This window comes from Tachyglossus aculeatus, chromosome 6 (genome assembly GCF_015852505.1).
Source record: "Tachyglossus aculeatus isolate mTacAcu1 chromosome 6, mTacAcu1.pri, whole genome shotgun sequence".
Lineage (NCBI taxonomy): Eukaryota > Metazoa > Chordata > Mammalia > Monotremata > Tachyglossidae > Tachyglossus > Tachyglossus aculeatus.
Genome location: NC_052071.1, coordinates 38,674,170 through 38,689,480, shown reverse-complemented (window position 1 = coordinate 38,689,480; position 15,311 = coordinate 38,674,170). Strand labels below are relative to the sequence as shown.

General features: G+C 50.4%; 1 protein-coding gene across 2 annotated transcripts; it reads left to right on the top strand.

Annotated features, from left to right (window-relative positions):
* Positions 1-28: 28 nt before the first annotated feature.
* LOC119929722 (renin binding protein) lies at positions 29-13,886 on the top strand. Of its 2 annotated transcripts, XM_038747962.1 has the most exons (12): positions 55-100; positions 252-314; positions 621-661; positions 1,170-1,245; positions 1,397-1,472; positions 2,594-2,766; positions 3,043-3,267; positions 4,691-4,772; positions 5,345-5,523; positions 9,293-9,424; positions 11,574-11,661; positions 13,726-13,886. In XM_038747962.1, the coding sequence occupies exons 2-12, from the start codon at positions 255-257 to the stop codon at positions 13,800-13,802; spliced, it is 1,209 nt and encodes a 402-aa protein (XP_038603890.1). In that variant the 5' UTR covers positions 55-100; positions 252-254; the 3' UTR covers positions 13,803-13,886. The 2 variants fall into 2 exon arrangements, with proteins under 2 accessions (XP_038603891.1, XP_038603890.1); XM_038747963.1 differs by lacking the exon at positions 621-661 and having other exon boundaries at positions 29-110; positions 252-355.
* Positions 13,887-15,311: the final 1,425 nt, after the last annotated feature.

Here is a 15,311-nt window from a genome sequence, read left to right as displayed (position 1 = left end):
GCCCGGGCTATCAGCTGAGCGGCCGGTCACATGAGCCTTGGGCCTGCACCGCTCAGACGTTGGTCCGGGCTGAGCGCCGCCGTCCAGACTGGTCGGACTGGTGGGGACTGGTAGGAGGGTCTTGAGGGCCTGGCCCTGGGGAGGGGGACTATCTCCCGAGGCCGACCCACCGGGCTCTGGCAAAAAGTGGTGGGGGGTGGGGGCTCGGCCTGGTCACCTCCTCAGTGGGCCACCCCCTGTCCGGCCCCCAGGAGATGGAGCGGCAGAGCCTGGCCTCCTGGAAGGACCGAGTGGAGCAGGAACTGGACCGGGTGGTGCAGTTTTGGACCAAGCACTCCCACGACCTGGAATATGGGTGACTCCCTCGGCCCCCTCTCCCTGGCCCCCACACCCGATTAGCCAGCGCTTCCCGTTCCTCAGACAGTGGAAGTTACCCAGGGCTGTGGGTGGAGTTCATTCCCCCTCTCCTCGCTCTCCCACCCAAATTGGCTAGTGCTCCCCCTTCCACGCCCACCCTGTTGGGCCTCTGTGGGAATAAGCTCATTCCCTACCCCCATGTCCCCCCACTCTCTTGCCTGGCCTCCTGGAAGGACCGAGTGGAGCAGGAACTGGACCGGGTGGTGCAGTTTTGGACCAAGCACTCCCACGACCTGGAATATGGGTGACTCCCTTGGCCCCCTCTCTCTGTCCCCCACACCCGATTAGCCAGTGCTTCCCGTTCCTCAGACAGTGGAAGTTACCCAGGGCTGGGGGTGGAGTTCACTCCCCCTCTCCTCGCTCTCCCACCCAAACTGGCTAGTGCTTCCCCTTCCACGCCCACCCTGTTGGGCCTCTGTGGGAATAAGCTCATTCCCTACCCCCATATCCCCCCACTCTCTTCCCCCCTCTTCTCTTCCATGCTCCAGGAGAAGAAACCTCTCCAACCAGCCCAGGGGCTACCTGGGCCCTGCTCCTAACCAGAGAATTGGGGATGGGGGCATCCCACACATACCCCCATCCTGAGCTGCTCATGGGGCAGTGAACAAACCCACAGGGCAACTTCCTCTCCCTTTTACCCACCCTCCTCTCCCTCTTCCCCGTAAGGCTGTCCAGGGGAAAGAAAAAGAACAACACAAAGCTGGGTGTCTGGTAAACTGAGCTCATGGGCTAACTGACCCTCTCACCCCTAGAGGATTTTTTACCTGTTTGGGCCGGGACGGCCGGGTGTACGATGACCTCAAGTATGTGTGGTTGCAGGGGCGGCAGGTGAGACCCGTCCCCTTCAATGCCCCTTTCCTCGCCCCCCTCAAACTCATAATCTGCCTGAGGAGAGTTGATCTGGCCTATCTGCTGTCCCGGGGGCCAGCCTTGCTGCCGGAGAGGCTGAAGGGAGTGTTTTTGTCCTGGGCCCCTCCAGGTGTGGATGTATTGCCGCCTCTACCGCAAGTTGACCCGGTTTCGCCGGCCAGAGCTCCTGGAAGCAGCCAAAGCAGGTATCAGCCCCAGGAAACACTTTCCACCCTCTGAGCTTGTGCCTGGCGTGCCTCTTCCACGGGTGCTTCCATATTCACTGCTCCCGAGACCAGCCCCTGGGTCCCGGGATCATGGGAATAGCCGCCGGCTCACAGCCGAGGAAGGGCAGAGGTGCGGGTCTCAGGAAGAGGTCAGAGGTGGTCCTGATCCTTGGTGGGGGGTGCGGGGGGGGGGGTTCAGGGAGAGCAGATCAATTTTTGTTTTCATTTTTTCCCCTGCCCCACAGCAAACGAACTCTTCCATCTTCCAAATGAACTCTTAGAGAAGCGGCGTGGCCCAGTGGAAAGAGCACGGGCCTGGGATTCAAAAGACCTGTGTTCTAATTCTGGCTCTGTCACATACAGCGTGGCTCAGTGGAAAGAGCCCGGGCTTTGGAGTCCGAGGTCATGGGTTCAAATGTCGACTCCGCCTATTGTCTGCTATGTGACTATGGGCAAGTCACTTAACTTCTCTGTGCCTCAGTGACCTCATCTGTAAAATGGGGATTAAGACTGTGAGCCCCCTGTGGGACAACCTGACACTTTGTAACCTCCCCAGCGCTTAGAACAGTGCTTCGCACATAGTAAGCGCTTAATAAATGCCATCATGATTATTATTATTATTGTCTGCTATGGGGCCTTATGCCTCAGTCCCCTCATGGGCACAATGGGGATTCAATTCCTGTTTTTCCTCCTACTTAGACTTTGATGGCCCTGGTTAGCTTATATCAGTCAATCAATCAATCAGTCATATTTATTGAGCGCTTACTGTGTGCAGAGCACTGTACTAAGCGCTTGGGAAGTACAGGTTGGCAACATATAAAGACGGTCCCTACTCAGCAGTGAGCTCACAGTCTATATCTACCCCAGCACTTAGTACAATGGTTGGCACATCTATCAATCAGTCTTTGTGCTTGGCACCTAGTGAGCACTTAGCAAATTCCTCAGTTATTATTTTTATTATTTCATCCTCGTTGACCCAAGGGTCCTACGTCGTACTTGCCCCTCTCTCTCCCTCCCTGTGGGTTCAGAGCAAATCTGTGGAGACTTTGGGCTGCCAGGCTGATGGTGGGTTGGGATTCCAAGCCTGGCACCCCTGGTAGGAGGCGAGTTCCTGCTGAAACATGCCCACGTGCACCCCCCTGGGAACAAGTGTGCCTTCGTGCTGACTCGGGACGGACGGCCCGTCAAAGTCCAGCGTACCATCTTCAGCGAGTGCTTCTATGTCATGGCCATGGATGAGCTCTGGAGGACCACGGGGGAGACCCGTTACCAGGTTTGCCAGCCATGAGCAAGGCCTGGGACCCTGGAGCGCTCGCTCCCAGTCCCCAACTGTAACCGACAGTCGGGGGGTTGGGAGGGGAGCTTTGGGGGTATTGAAGGGACCCTGAGGCAGCTGATTCCTCATCCTAAAGGTCTCGGGAGGAGGAAGTAGGTGCTGGTGGCAGGCGTCCCCCCCCCGAATCAGAGAGCTCAGGGCAGCGTGGTCCTCGCTCGGCCCCTTCCTGACCAGGCTAAGGTGACCACCTCTTCTTCTGTCTGGGCTGCATAGAAGGAAGCAGTGGAGATGATGGACCAGATTGTGTTCTGGGTGCGGGAGGACCCGTCGGGGCTGGGCAGACCCAAGCTGTCCGGTGCCCCTGCCGCGGAGGCCATGGCCGTGCCCATGATGCTGCTGAACCTCGTGGACCAGCTCGGGGAAGCAGATGAGGCCCTTGCGGGGAAGTACGAGGAGCTGGGAGATTGGTGTGCCCAGAGGATCGTGCGGCACCTCCAGGTGGGAAGGGAGAGAGGGCATGGGGACCCAAGGAAGCGAATAGGGAAAGGGAAGCTAGTCTAGGTGGGGAAGCCTGGGGGGGCACTGCGAGAGGGAGGAGTTCCCTGGGGTGGTGAGGGGGCACTGAGGAGAAGGGTTCTGAATCCATCAATCAATCAATGGTATTTCTGGAGCGCTTGCTGTGTGCACAGCACTGTACTAAGCGCTCGGGAGAGTGCAATATAACAGAGTTGGTAGGCACAGTCCCTGCCCACAGTGAGCTTACAAGCCCCCCCGGGGAAATTTTGGAGCCAAACCTGGCCATCTTGTGACCCGAGCAAGAGACCAGGCTGTTACCTGGCCTTGGTTCTCTGTGTAGAGTCCATATCTGTAAACTATAGATTATACATTAGTTATTAGGAGAAGCGGCATGGCATAGTGGATAGAGCGTGGGCCTGAGAGTCTGAAGGCCTGAGAGTCTATTCTATTTATTTTATTTTGTTAGTATGTTTGGTTTTGTTCTCTGTCTCCCCCTTTTAGACTGTGAGCCCACTGTTGGGTAGGGACTGTCTCTATATGTTGCCAATTTGTACTTCCCAAGCGCTTAGTACAGTGCTCTGCACATAGTAAGCGCTCAATAAATACGATTGATGATGATTGATGATGAAGGTCGTGGGTTCTAATCCCGGCTCCGCCCCTTATCTGCTGTGTGACCTTGGGCAAGTCACTTCTCTGGGCCTCGGTTACCTCATCTGGAAAATGGGGATTAAGACTGTGAGCCCCACGTGGGACAACCTGACAATGTTGTATCTACCCCAGTGCTTAGAACCTTGTTTGGCACATAGTGAGTGCTTGACAGATACCATTGATGTCTATCTTCCTTTCATTCAATCGTGTTTATTGAGTGCTTACTGTGTGCAGAGCACTGAACTAAGCGCTTGGGAAGTAGTCGTGGGCAGGGAGACGTTTTTACCACCTCTGTTGAACTGGACTCTCACAAGCGCTTAGTACAGTGCTCCACACCCAATAAGCGCTCAATAAATACCACTGATTGAGAGAGGGAGCCTGGGAGGGTGGGGATGAGGAGCAACAAGGCCTTTGGGCTTTCCCCACTACCCGCCGGGGCTGGCACCTTGCTGGCTAACTGCAGAGAAGCAGCGTGGCTCAGTGGACAAGAGCCCGGGCTTTGGAGTCAGAGGTCATGGGTTCAAATCCCGGCTCCGCCACTTGCCAGCTGGGTGACTTTGGGCAAGTCACTTCACTTCTCTTGGCCTCAGTTACCTCGTCTGTAAAATGGGGATGAAGAATGTGAGCCCCCCGTGGGACAACCTGGTCACCTTGTAGCCTCCCCAGTGCTTAGAACAGTGCTTTGCACATAGTAAGCGCTTAATAAATGCCATTATTATTATTATTATTCCTGAGACTCCCTGGGTCCTCTCTGCAGAGGGATGGGCAGGCGGTGCTGGAGAACGTTTCCGAGGATGGAGAGGAGCTGCCCGGGTGCCTAGGGCGGCACCAGAACCCAGGTGAGCGTCCCGCTGGGCTGGACGGTCGGCCTGGAGGAGGTAGGACTCGGTTCCTGAGTCCCCGGAGGAATGGGAACAGGGGAAGATGAAGTCAGCATCCCCTCCTCAGGGTGGACTTCAGTAGCTGCATTTTTTCTGGGAAGGGCATCTCTGCCCCGTTGTTGTGGGGGCGGAGGGCGGGAGAAGGCCGGGCCACAGGCAAGGAGTTGGGGACTCCGGGAATGTAGGCTTCCCCAAGTCCGGGCTACTTTCTCCCCTCTGTCCTCAATTAATCAATCAATCAATCAGTATTTATTGAGCGCTTACTGTGTGCAGAGCACTGTACTAAGCACTTGGGAAGTACAAGTTGGCAACATATAGAGACGGCCCCTACCCAACAGTGGGCTCACAGTCCACCCCCACACTGAGGCTGTTGCCACTGCCTAGTTGGCCTGGGTCGGCGAGGGGACGCGGGGGGCTTTTCCCCTTGCCTCAGTTTCTCCCCCAGCCCCCATGCCGTCCGGAAGCGGGGGGGAGAGTGGGAGCGGGAACCCGCTGACTACCTGCTGGTGGCGTGACCCCCGCTGCCACAGGGCACGCGATGGAGGCAGGCTGGTTCCTGCTGCGCCACGCCGCCCGCCGCGGAGACCTCGCCCTGCGCGCCCAGGCCATCGACAAGTTCCTGCTGCTGCCCTTCCGCTGCGGCTGGGACCCCGAGCACGGCGGCGGCCTCCTTTCCTTCCAAGATGCAGACCAGCTCTGCCCAACCCAGGTGAATGTGCCGGGCGCGCTGTTCGGCGGGCGGCGGAAGAGCGGGGGAGGCGTCCATGACATCCACAGTTGAGCCCGTGGATCTGGCTCGGCTCGGGTGGATTCTGACATTTCTCCCCTGCCCGTGGGAAGAAGGACCTGGGCCCTAATGGGGGAATTAGGGTGACCCCCCCTACAGCACCACAAACACTGACAGCCCGGGGACTGCCTCTCCTCAACGAAGGGATTAGGCTTCCTCACTTCCAGAGTGCAGGAGAGGCAAGGGGTTTCAGAGTTCATTCATTCATTCATCCAGTCGTATTTATTGAGCACTTACTGTGTGCAGAGCACTGGACTAAGCGCTTGGGAAGGAGAAGTTGACAACATCTAGAGACGGTCCCTACCCATCAGCGGGCTCACGGTCTGGAAGGGGGAGACAGACAACAAAACATATTAATAAAATAAAATAAATAGAATAAATATGTACAAGTAAAATAAATAGAGTAATAAATATGTACAAACATATATACAGGTGCTGTGGGGAGGGGAAGGAGGTAAGGCCGGTTGAGTTGAGGCTGGTGTGACAGTTGAACCTAATCATTGATAACAGCCCAGTTAGCAGCCCTGGTTAGCCCTCTGGAACTGAATGACTTTTGGTCTTGTATTTAATAATAATTAAATTAAATAATAATTAAATAAATATTAATTAAATTAAATAATAATAATTGTATTTAATAATAATAATAATAATGATGGTATTTATTAAGCGCTTACTATGTGCAAAGCACCGTTCTAAGCACTGGAGAGGTTACAAGGTGATCAGGTTGTCCCACGGGGGGCTCGCAGTCTTCACCCCCATTTTACAGGTGAGGGAACTGAGGCACGGAGAAGTGAAGTGATTTGCCCAAGGTCATGCAGCTGACAATTGGCGGAGCCGGGATTTGAACCCATGACCTCTGACTCCAAAGCCCGGGCTGTTTTCACTGAGCCACACTGCTTCTCTATTAAAATCATGAAGCAGGCCGTGGTTATGTACAAGACTTTTAGGGGTAGCAGCAATAATCTGAATCGCCTGGACTTTACATTCAGTTGAGAAAGAACACAAAACTTGTCGTTTGAGGACAGGTTGAATTGGTAGACTGGTAGATTGGTAATAATAATAATAATGGCATTTATTAAGCGCTTACTATGTGCAAAGCACTGTTCTAAGCGCTGGGGAGTTTACAAGGTGATCAGGTTGTCCCATGGGGGGCTCACAGTCTTAATCCCCATTTTACAGATGAGGTCACTGAGGCCCAGAGAAGTGAAGTGACTTGCCCAAAGTCACACAGCTGACAAGTGGCGGAGCGGGGATTTGAACCCATGACCTCTGACTCCAAAGCCCGGGCTCTTTCAGCTGTGCCATTCTGCTTCCCTTGGTAGACTGTGAGCCCGCTGTTGGGTAGGGACTGTCTCTAAAAGGTGCCAACTTGTACTTCCCAAGTGCTTAGTACAGTGCTCTGCACACAGTAAGCGCTCAATAAATACGATTGAATGAATGAAGAAGAAAGGAGGGAGAGCCAGACACCCAGGGGAGAGTCACCCACACAATCAATAAATGGTACTTACTGAGTGCTTACTGTGTGCAAAGCCCTGTCCTAAGCACTTGGGAGAGTACAGGATAATAGACACATTCTATTAGCCACGGGGAAGCAGAGTGGCTCACTGGAAAGAGCCCGGGCTTTGGAGTCAGAGGTCATGGGTTCAAATCCCGACTCTGCCAACTGTCAGCTGTGTGACTATGGGCAAGTCACTTAACTTCTCTGGGCCTCAGTTACCTCATCTGTAAAATGGGGATGAATCAATCAATCAATCGTATTTATTGAGCGCTTACTGTATGCAGAGCACTGTACTAAGCGCTTGGGAAGTACAAGCTGGCAACACATAGAGACAGTCCCTACCCAACAGTGGGCTCACAGTCTAGAAGGGGGAGACAGAGAACAAAACCAAACATACTAACAAAATAAAATAGAATAGATAGGTACAAGTAAAATAAATAAATAGAGTAATAAATATGTACAAACATATACACATATATACAGGTGCTGTGGGGAAGGGAAGGAGGTAAGATGAAGACTGTGAGCCCTCCATGGGACAACCTGATCACCTTGTAACCTCCCCAGCACTTAGAACAGTGCTTTGCACATAGTAAGCGCTTAATAAATGCCATTATTATTATTATTATTATTATTATTATTCTCTTGGTACTGTAAGCTTGTTGTGGGTCGGGAATGTATCTGTTTATTGTTATATTATACTCTCCCAAGTGAGTAGTATGGTGCTTTGCACACAGTAAACACTCAATAAATGACTGAATGAACGGTTGAATTGTCTGCCCACGAGGAGCTTACAATTGTGTAAGCTAACACACATTTTTCTCTGTCACTCACTCACTGTGGCTGTCAATCTCACTCAGTGGGGAGCATTTAGGAGGTGAGAAGAAGCAGCAGCAGGCAAGAGCAGCTCCCCCACGCCTTCCCCCCCGCCCCAGAGCTTGTATTCACCTCATCCCTGGGGCCGGGCAGGGTTGGGATGCTTGGCTATCTACAGGATGCCGCTACTTCCACTTATCTCCCCTTGCTGCTGCTCAGCTCAGCCCTGTGGACTTGTCACTCTCACTACCTCCAGGGCCCAAAACAGGAAACCAGCGTCCTTCTTTCAAGTGGGTGGCAGGAACCGAGTGGGGCGGGTTCGACTCACGACTTGGACTTCCCAAGCGCTCAGTACAGTGCTCTGCACACAGTAAGCGCTCAATAAATATGATTGATTGATAGGGACCGTCTCTATATGTTGCCGACTTGGACTTCCCAAGCGCGTAGTACAGTGCTCTGCACACAGTAAGTGCTCAATAAATACGATTGATTGATTGATAGGGACCGTCTCTCTATGTTGCCGACTTGTACTTCCCAAGTGCGTAGTACAGTGCTCTGCACACAGTAAGCGCTCAATAAATACGATTGATTGATAGGGACCGTCTATGTTGCCGACTTGGACTTTCCAAGCGCTTAGTACAGCGCTCTGCACACAGTAAGCGCTCAATAAATACGATTGATTGATAGGGACCGTCTCTATATGTTGCCGACGTGTACTTCCCAAGTGTGTAGTACAGTGCTGTGCACACAGTAAGCGCTCAGTAAATACGATTGATAGGGACCGTCTCTATATGTTGCCGACTTGCACTTCCCAAGTGTGTAGTACAGTGCTCTGCACACAGTAAGTGCTCAATAAATACGATTGATTGATAGGGACCGTCTCTGTATGTTGCCGACTTGTACTTCCCAAGTGCGTAGTACAGCGCTCTGCACACAGTAAGAGCTCAATAAATACGATTGATTGATAGGGACCGTCTCTATATGTTGCCGACTTGCACTTCCCAAGTGTGTAGTACAGTGCTCTGCACACAGTAAGCGCTCAATAAATACGATTGATTGATAGGGACCGTCTCTGTATGTTGCCGACTTGTACTTCCCAAGTGCGTAGCACAGCACTCTGCACACAGTAAGAGCTCAATAAATACAATTGATTGATAGGGACCGTCTCTATATGTTGCCGACTTGGACTTCCCAAGCGCTTAGTACAGTGCTGTGCACACAGTAAGCGCTCAATAAATACAATTGAAAGAAAGAAAGAACTTGCAGTTTGGGAGGGGAAGGGGAGGGAGGGAGAGTGTGCCAAGCGGGCCGAAGGCTGATGGAGTTTGGGTTAGCCTCCCAGCCTGACTGAGGCTCCTCCTCTCTGCCCACCCGCTGCAGCTGGAGTGGGATATGAAGCTGTGGTGGCCGCACAGCGAAGCCATGATCGCCTTCCTCATGGGCTACAGCCAGACCAGAGACCCCGCTTTGCTGAGCCTCTTCTGCCAAGTGGCTGAGTACGCCTTCACTAAGGTGAGTAGGGGAGGGAATGAGAAGCAAGACCCAACCCTCATTCATTCATTCAATCGTATTTATTGAGTGCTTACTGTGTGCCGGGCACTGTACTAATCCCCAACTCCAGGCTCACCTCCTCCAGGAGGCCTTCCCAGGCTGAGCCCCTTCCTTCCTCTCCCCCTCGTCCCCCTCTCCATGCCCCCCATCTTACCTCCTTCCCTTCCCCACAGCACCTGTATATATGTATATATGTTTGTACAGATTTATTACTCTATTGATTTATTTATTTTACTTGTACATATCTATTCTATTTATTTTATTTTGTTAGTATGTTTGGTTTTGTTCTCTGTCTCCCCCTTCTAGACTGTGAGCCCACTGTTGGGTAGGGACCGTCTCTATATGTTGCCAACTTGGACTTCCCAAGCGCTTAGTCCAGTGCTCTGCACACAGTAAGCACTCAATAAATACGATTGATTGATTGATTGATTCTTCCCAGGAGAATGGTATTAATTGAGCACTTAATACGTCCAGGGCACTGTCCTAATGACTCAGTTGAGTACAACAGAGTTGGTAGACACACTCCCTGCCCACAAAGAGCTTACAGTCTAGAGAACAGTGAATCTAGCTTCCCCACAACATCCACCTCCCTCAAGTCCATATTTATTCTACTTATTTTATTTTGTTAATTTGTTTTGTTTTGTTCTCTGTCTCCCCCTTCTAGACTGTGAGCCCACTGTTGGGTGGGGACTGTCTCTATGTGTTGCCAACTTGTACTTCCCAAGTGCTTAGTCCAGTGCTCTGCACACAGTAAGCGCTCAATAAATACGATTCATTGATTGATTCTTCCCAGGAGAATGGTATTAATTGAGCACTTAATACGTGCAGGGCACTGTCCTAATGACTCGGTTGAGTACAACAGAGTTGGTGGACACGTTCCCTGCCCACAAAGAGCTTACAGTCTAGAGAACAGTGAATCTAGCTTCCCCACAACATCCACCTCCCTCAAGTCCATATTTATTCTACTTATTTTATTTTGTTAATTTGTTTTGTTTTGTTCTCTGCCTCCCCCTTCTAGACTGTGAGCCCACTGTTGGGTGGGGACTGTCTCTATGTGTTGCCAGCTTGTACTTCCCAAGTGCTTAGTCCAGTGCTCTGCACACAGTAAGCGCTCAATAAATACGATTCATTGATTGATTCTTCCCAGGAGAATGGTATTAATTGAGCACTTAATACGTGCAGGGCACTGTCCTAATGACTCGGTTGAGTACAACAGAGTTGGTGGACACGTTCCCTGCCCACAAAGAGCTTACAGTCTAGAGAACAGTGAATCTAGCTTCCCCACAACATCCACCTCCAGCAAGTCCATATTTATTCTACTTATTTTATTTTGTTAATATGTTTTGTTTTGTTGTCTGTCTCCCCCTTCTAGACTGTGAGCCCACTGTTGGGTAGGGACCGTCTCTCTATGTTGCCAACTTGGACTTCCCAAGCGCTTAGTCCAGTGCTCTGCACACAGTAAGCGCTCAATAAATACGATTGATTGATTCTTCCCAGGAGAATGGTATTAATTGAACACTTAATATGTGCAGGGCACTGCCGTAATGACTCAGTTGAGTACAACAGAGTTGGTAGACACGTTCCCTGCCCACAAAGAGCTTACAGTCTAGAGAACAGTGAATCTAGCTTCCCCACAACATCCACCTCCAGCAAGTCCATATTTATTCTACTTATTTTATTTTGTTAATATGTTTTGTTTTGTTGTCTGTCTCCCCCTTCTAGACTGTGAGCCCACTGTTGGGTAGGGACCGTCTCTCTATGTTGCCAACTTGGACTTCCCAAGCGCTTAGTCCAGTGCTCTGCACGCAGTAAGCACTCAATAAATACGATTGAATAAATGAATGAATGAATAAATAAATACGATTGAATGAATGAATGAGCCCACTTTTGGGTAGGGACCGTCTCTCTATGTTGCCAACTTGGACTTCCCAAGCGCTTAGTCCAGTGCTCTGCACACAGTAAGCGCTCAATAAATACGATGGAATGAATGAATGAAGTCCTCCCCATCCTGGGATCAGGAGTGACCAGCCAACCCCCAGTCCCAGTGGGGTGTGCGGGCGTGTTTGTTGTTGCACCTGAGTTGTCATTGCACCTGATTTGTCTCTCTCAGTTCCGGGATCCGGAGCACGGGGAATGGTACGGCTACTTGAATCGGGAAGGGAAGGTGGCCCTCACCATTAAAGGAGGCCCTTTCAAAGGTGAGTTGGGAGCTGGGTCCGCCAGCCCTGTCCCCACCCTCTCTCTTTGCAGGCATTGATTCACTCAATCATATTTATTTATTTATTTATTTATTTATTTTAATGGCATTTATTAAGCGCTTACTATGTGCAAAGCACTGTTCTAGGTGCTGGAAAGGTTACAAGGTGATCAGGTTGTCCCACGTGGGGCTCACAGTCTTAATCCCCATTTTACAGATGAGGGAACTGAGGCCCAGAGAAGTTAAGTAACTTGCCCAAAGTCACACAGTTGACAACTGGCGGAGCCGGGATTTGAACCCATGACCTCTGACTCCAAAGCCCGGGCTCTTTCCACTGTGCCACGCTGCTTCCCTGGCACTTCCCCGGCATTTATTGAGCGCCTACTGGTTGCAGAGCACTGTACTGAGCCCGTGGGAAAGTGAAATATAACTGACACATTCCCTGACCACCTGCAGGCATTTATTCTTTCACTCAGTCATATTTACTGAGCACTTACTGGGGGTAGAGCACTGTACTGAGCACTTGGGAGAGTGAAATAATAATAATAATGATGGCATTTGTTCATTCAATCGTATTTATTGAGCAGTAAGCTTAAGCAGCGTGGCTCAGTGGAAAGAGCCCGGGCTTTGGAGTCAGAGGTCGTGGGTTCAAATCCCAGCTCCGCCAATTGTCAGCTGTGTGACTTTGGGCAAGTCACTTCACTTCTCTGTGCCTCAGTACTCTCATCTGGAAAATGGGGATTAAGACTATGAGCCCCCGTGGGACAGCCTCATCACCTTGTAACCTCCCCAGAACTTAGAACAGTGCTTTGCACATAGTAATAGCTTAATAAATGCCACTATTATTATTATTATTTGGAGTCAGAGGTCATGGGTTCAAGCCCCGGCTCCGCCAATTGTCAGCTGAGTGACTTTGGGCAAGTCACTTCATTGCTCTGTGCCTCAGTTACCTCATCTGTAAAATGGGGATTAAGACTATGAGCCCCCTGTGGGACAACCTCATCACCTTGTAACCTATGTGCTTTGCACATAGTAAGCGCTTAATAAATGCCATCATTATTATTATTATTTTGCCTCCACCACGCTCGTTCCTTTCCTTAATAATAATAATGACGCAAATAATAAGTACAAAGCACTGTTCTAAGCAAGTCACTTCACTTCTCTGGGCCTCAGTTCCCTCACCTGTCAAATGGGGATGAAGACTGTGAGCCCCACGTGGGACAACCTGATTGCCTTGTATCCCCCCCAGCGCTTAGAACAGTGCTTTGCACATAGTAAGTGCTTAATAAATGCCATTATTATTATTATTATTGTAACCTCCCCAGTGCTTAGAACAGTGCTTGGCACATAGTAAGTGCTTAATAAATGCCATCATTATTATTATTATTCTACCTCCACCACGCTCGTTCCTTTCCTTAATAATAATAATGATGCAAATAATAAGTGCAAAGCGCTGTTGTAAGCAAGTCACTTCACTTTTCTGGGCCTCAGTTCCCTCATCTGTCAAATGGGGATGAAGACTGTGAGCCCCACGTGGGACAACCTGATTGCCTTGTATCCCCCCCCCCCCCCAGTCCTTAGAACAGTGCTTTGCACATAGTAAGTGCTTAATAAATGCCATCATTATTATTATTATTCTACCTCCACCACGCTCGTTCCTTTCCTTAATAATAATAATGATGCAAATAATAAGTGCAAAGCACTGTTGTAAGCAAGTCACTTCACTTCTCTGGACCTCAGTTCCCTCATCTGTCAAATGGGGATGAAGACTGTGAGCCCCTCGTGGGACAACCTGATTGCCTTGTATCCCCCCCCCCCCAGTTCTTAGAACAATGCTTTGCACATAGTAAGCGCTTAATAAATGCCATTATTATTATTATTATTGTAACCTCCCCAGCACTTAGAACAGTGCTTTTCACGTAGTAAGCGCTTAATAAATGCCATTATTATTATTATTACTATTGTAACCTCCCCAGCGCTTAGAACAGTGCTTGGCACATAGTAAGTGCTTAATAAATTCGCTGATTATTATTATTATTCTAAGTGGTTTCCTTCGTTCCCTCAGGCTGCTTCCACGTGCCTCGCTGCCTCTACATGTGTGAGGAGCTGCTGGTGAAACTGCTGGAAGACGAGGAGGACTAGCGCGAACCCCACTTCCAGGGGGCCCCCATTGTTTCCCCTGTCTGTCTTCCTTGTCCCCGCAATAAAGAGAAGAGAAGCAGCATGGCTCAGTGGAAAGAGCCCGGGCTATGGGTTCAAATCCTGACTCCGCCGATTGTCAGCTGTGTGACCTTAAAAGAGCACTGGCTTTGGAGTCAGAGGTCATGGGTTCAAACCCCGGGGCCGCCAATTGTCAGCTGTGTGACTTTGGGCAAGTCACTTAACTTCTCTGGGCCTCAGTTACCTCATCTGGAAAATGGGGACTAAGACTGTGAGCCCCACGTGGGACAACCTGCTCACCTTGTAACCTCCCCAGCGCTTAGAACAGTGCTTTGCACATAGTAGGCGCTTAATAAATGCCATTATTATTATTATTAAGGCACTTCTTTGGGCCTCAGTTCCCTCATCTGGAAAATGGGGGTTGACAGTGAGCCCCACCGTCGGACAACCTGATCACCTTGCATCCCCCCAGCAATTAGAACAGTGCTTTACACGTAATAAGCGCTTAATAAATGCTATTGTTATTATTATTATTATTAATAAAGGCCTTCTAGACTGTGAGCCCACTGTTGGGTAAGGACCGTCTCTATATAATCATCATCATCAATCATATTTATTGAGCACTTACTGTGTGCAGAGCACTGTACTAAGCGCCTGGGAAGTACAAGTTGGCAACACATAGAGCCAGTCCCTACCCAATGGTGGGCTCGCAGTCTAAAAGTAATTATAATAATTTATAACTATAAAATAATAATAATAATAATGGCATTTATTAAGCGCTTACTATGTGCAAAGCACTGTTCTAAGCGCTGGAGAGATTTACAAGGTGATCAGGTTGTCCCACGGGGGGGCTCACAGTCTTCACCCCCATTTTACAGATGAGGGAACTGAGGCCCAGAGAAGTGACTTGCCCAGAGTCGCACAGCCGTCAACTTGTCCTTCCCAAGCGCTTAGTAATAATAATAATAATAATAATGATGGCATTTATTAAGCGCTTACTATGTGCAAAGCACTGTTCTAAGCACTGGGGAGGTGACAAGGTGATCAGGTTGTCCCACGCTCACAGTCTTAATCCCCATTTTACAGATGAGGTAACTGAGGCCCAGAGAAGTGAAGTGACTTGCCCAAAGCCACACAGCTGACAGTTGGCAGAGTGGGGATTTGAACTCACGACCTCTGACTCCAAAGCCCGTGCTCTTCCCAGAGAGCCACGCTGCTTCCTTAGTACAGTGCTCTGCACACAGTAAGCGCTCAATAAGTACGATTGATTGATTGATTGATTGATTGATTGATATTGATTGATTGAGGCCCAAGGTGTGAGGAGAAGAGACAAGATGGCGGAGGGGGCCAAAGGGGCGGTCCTTCGTTGCCCTCCCACTTCCGCCCCGCTCTTCGACGCGCAGGGGGCGGGAGAAAGGGGGTCCGGCGCGCTGATTGGAGGAGCCGCCCCCGGCAGGGGGGGGGGCTCCCGTCGGCGGCTGCTGATTGGCT

Excerpts from the sequence above, each read along its gene's own strand:
- LOC119929722 (XM_038747963.1), top strand. The coding sequence starts at position 255 with ATGGAGCGGCAGAGCCTGGCCTCCTGGAAGGACCGAGTGGAGCAGGAA. Across the intron at positions 356-1,169 it reads TCCCACGACCTGGAATATGG|AGGATTTTTTACCTGTTTGG; the intron begins GTGACTCCCTCG and ends TCTCACCCCTAG. Across the intron at positions 5,524-9,292 it reads ACCAGCTCTGCCCAACCCAG|CTGGAGTGGGATATGAAGCT; the intron begins GTGAATGTGCCG and ends CACCCGCTGCAG.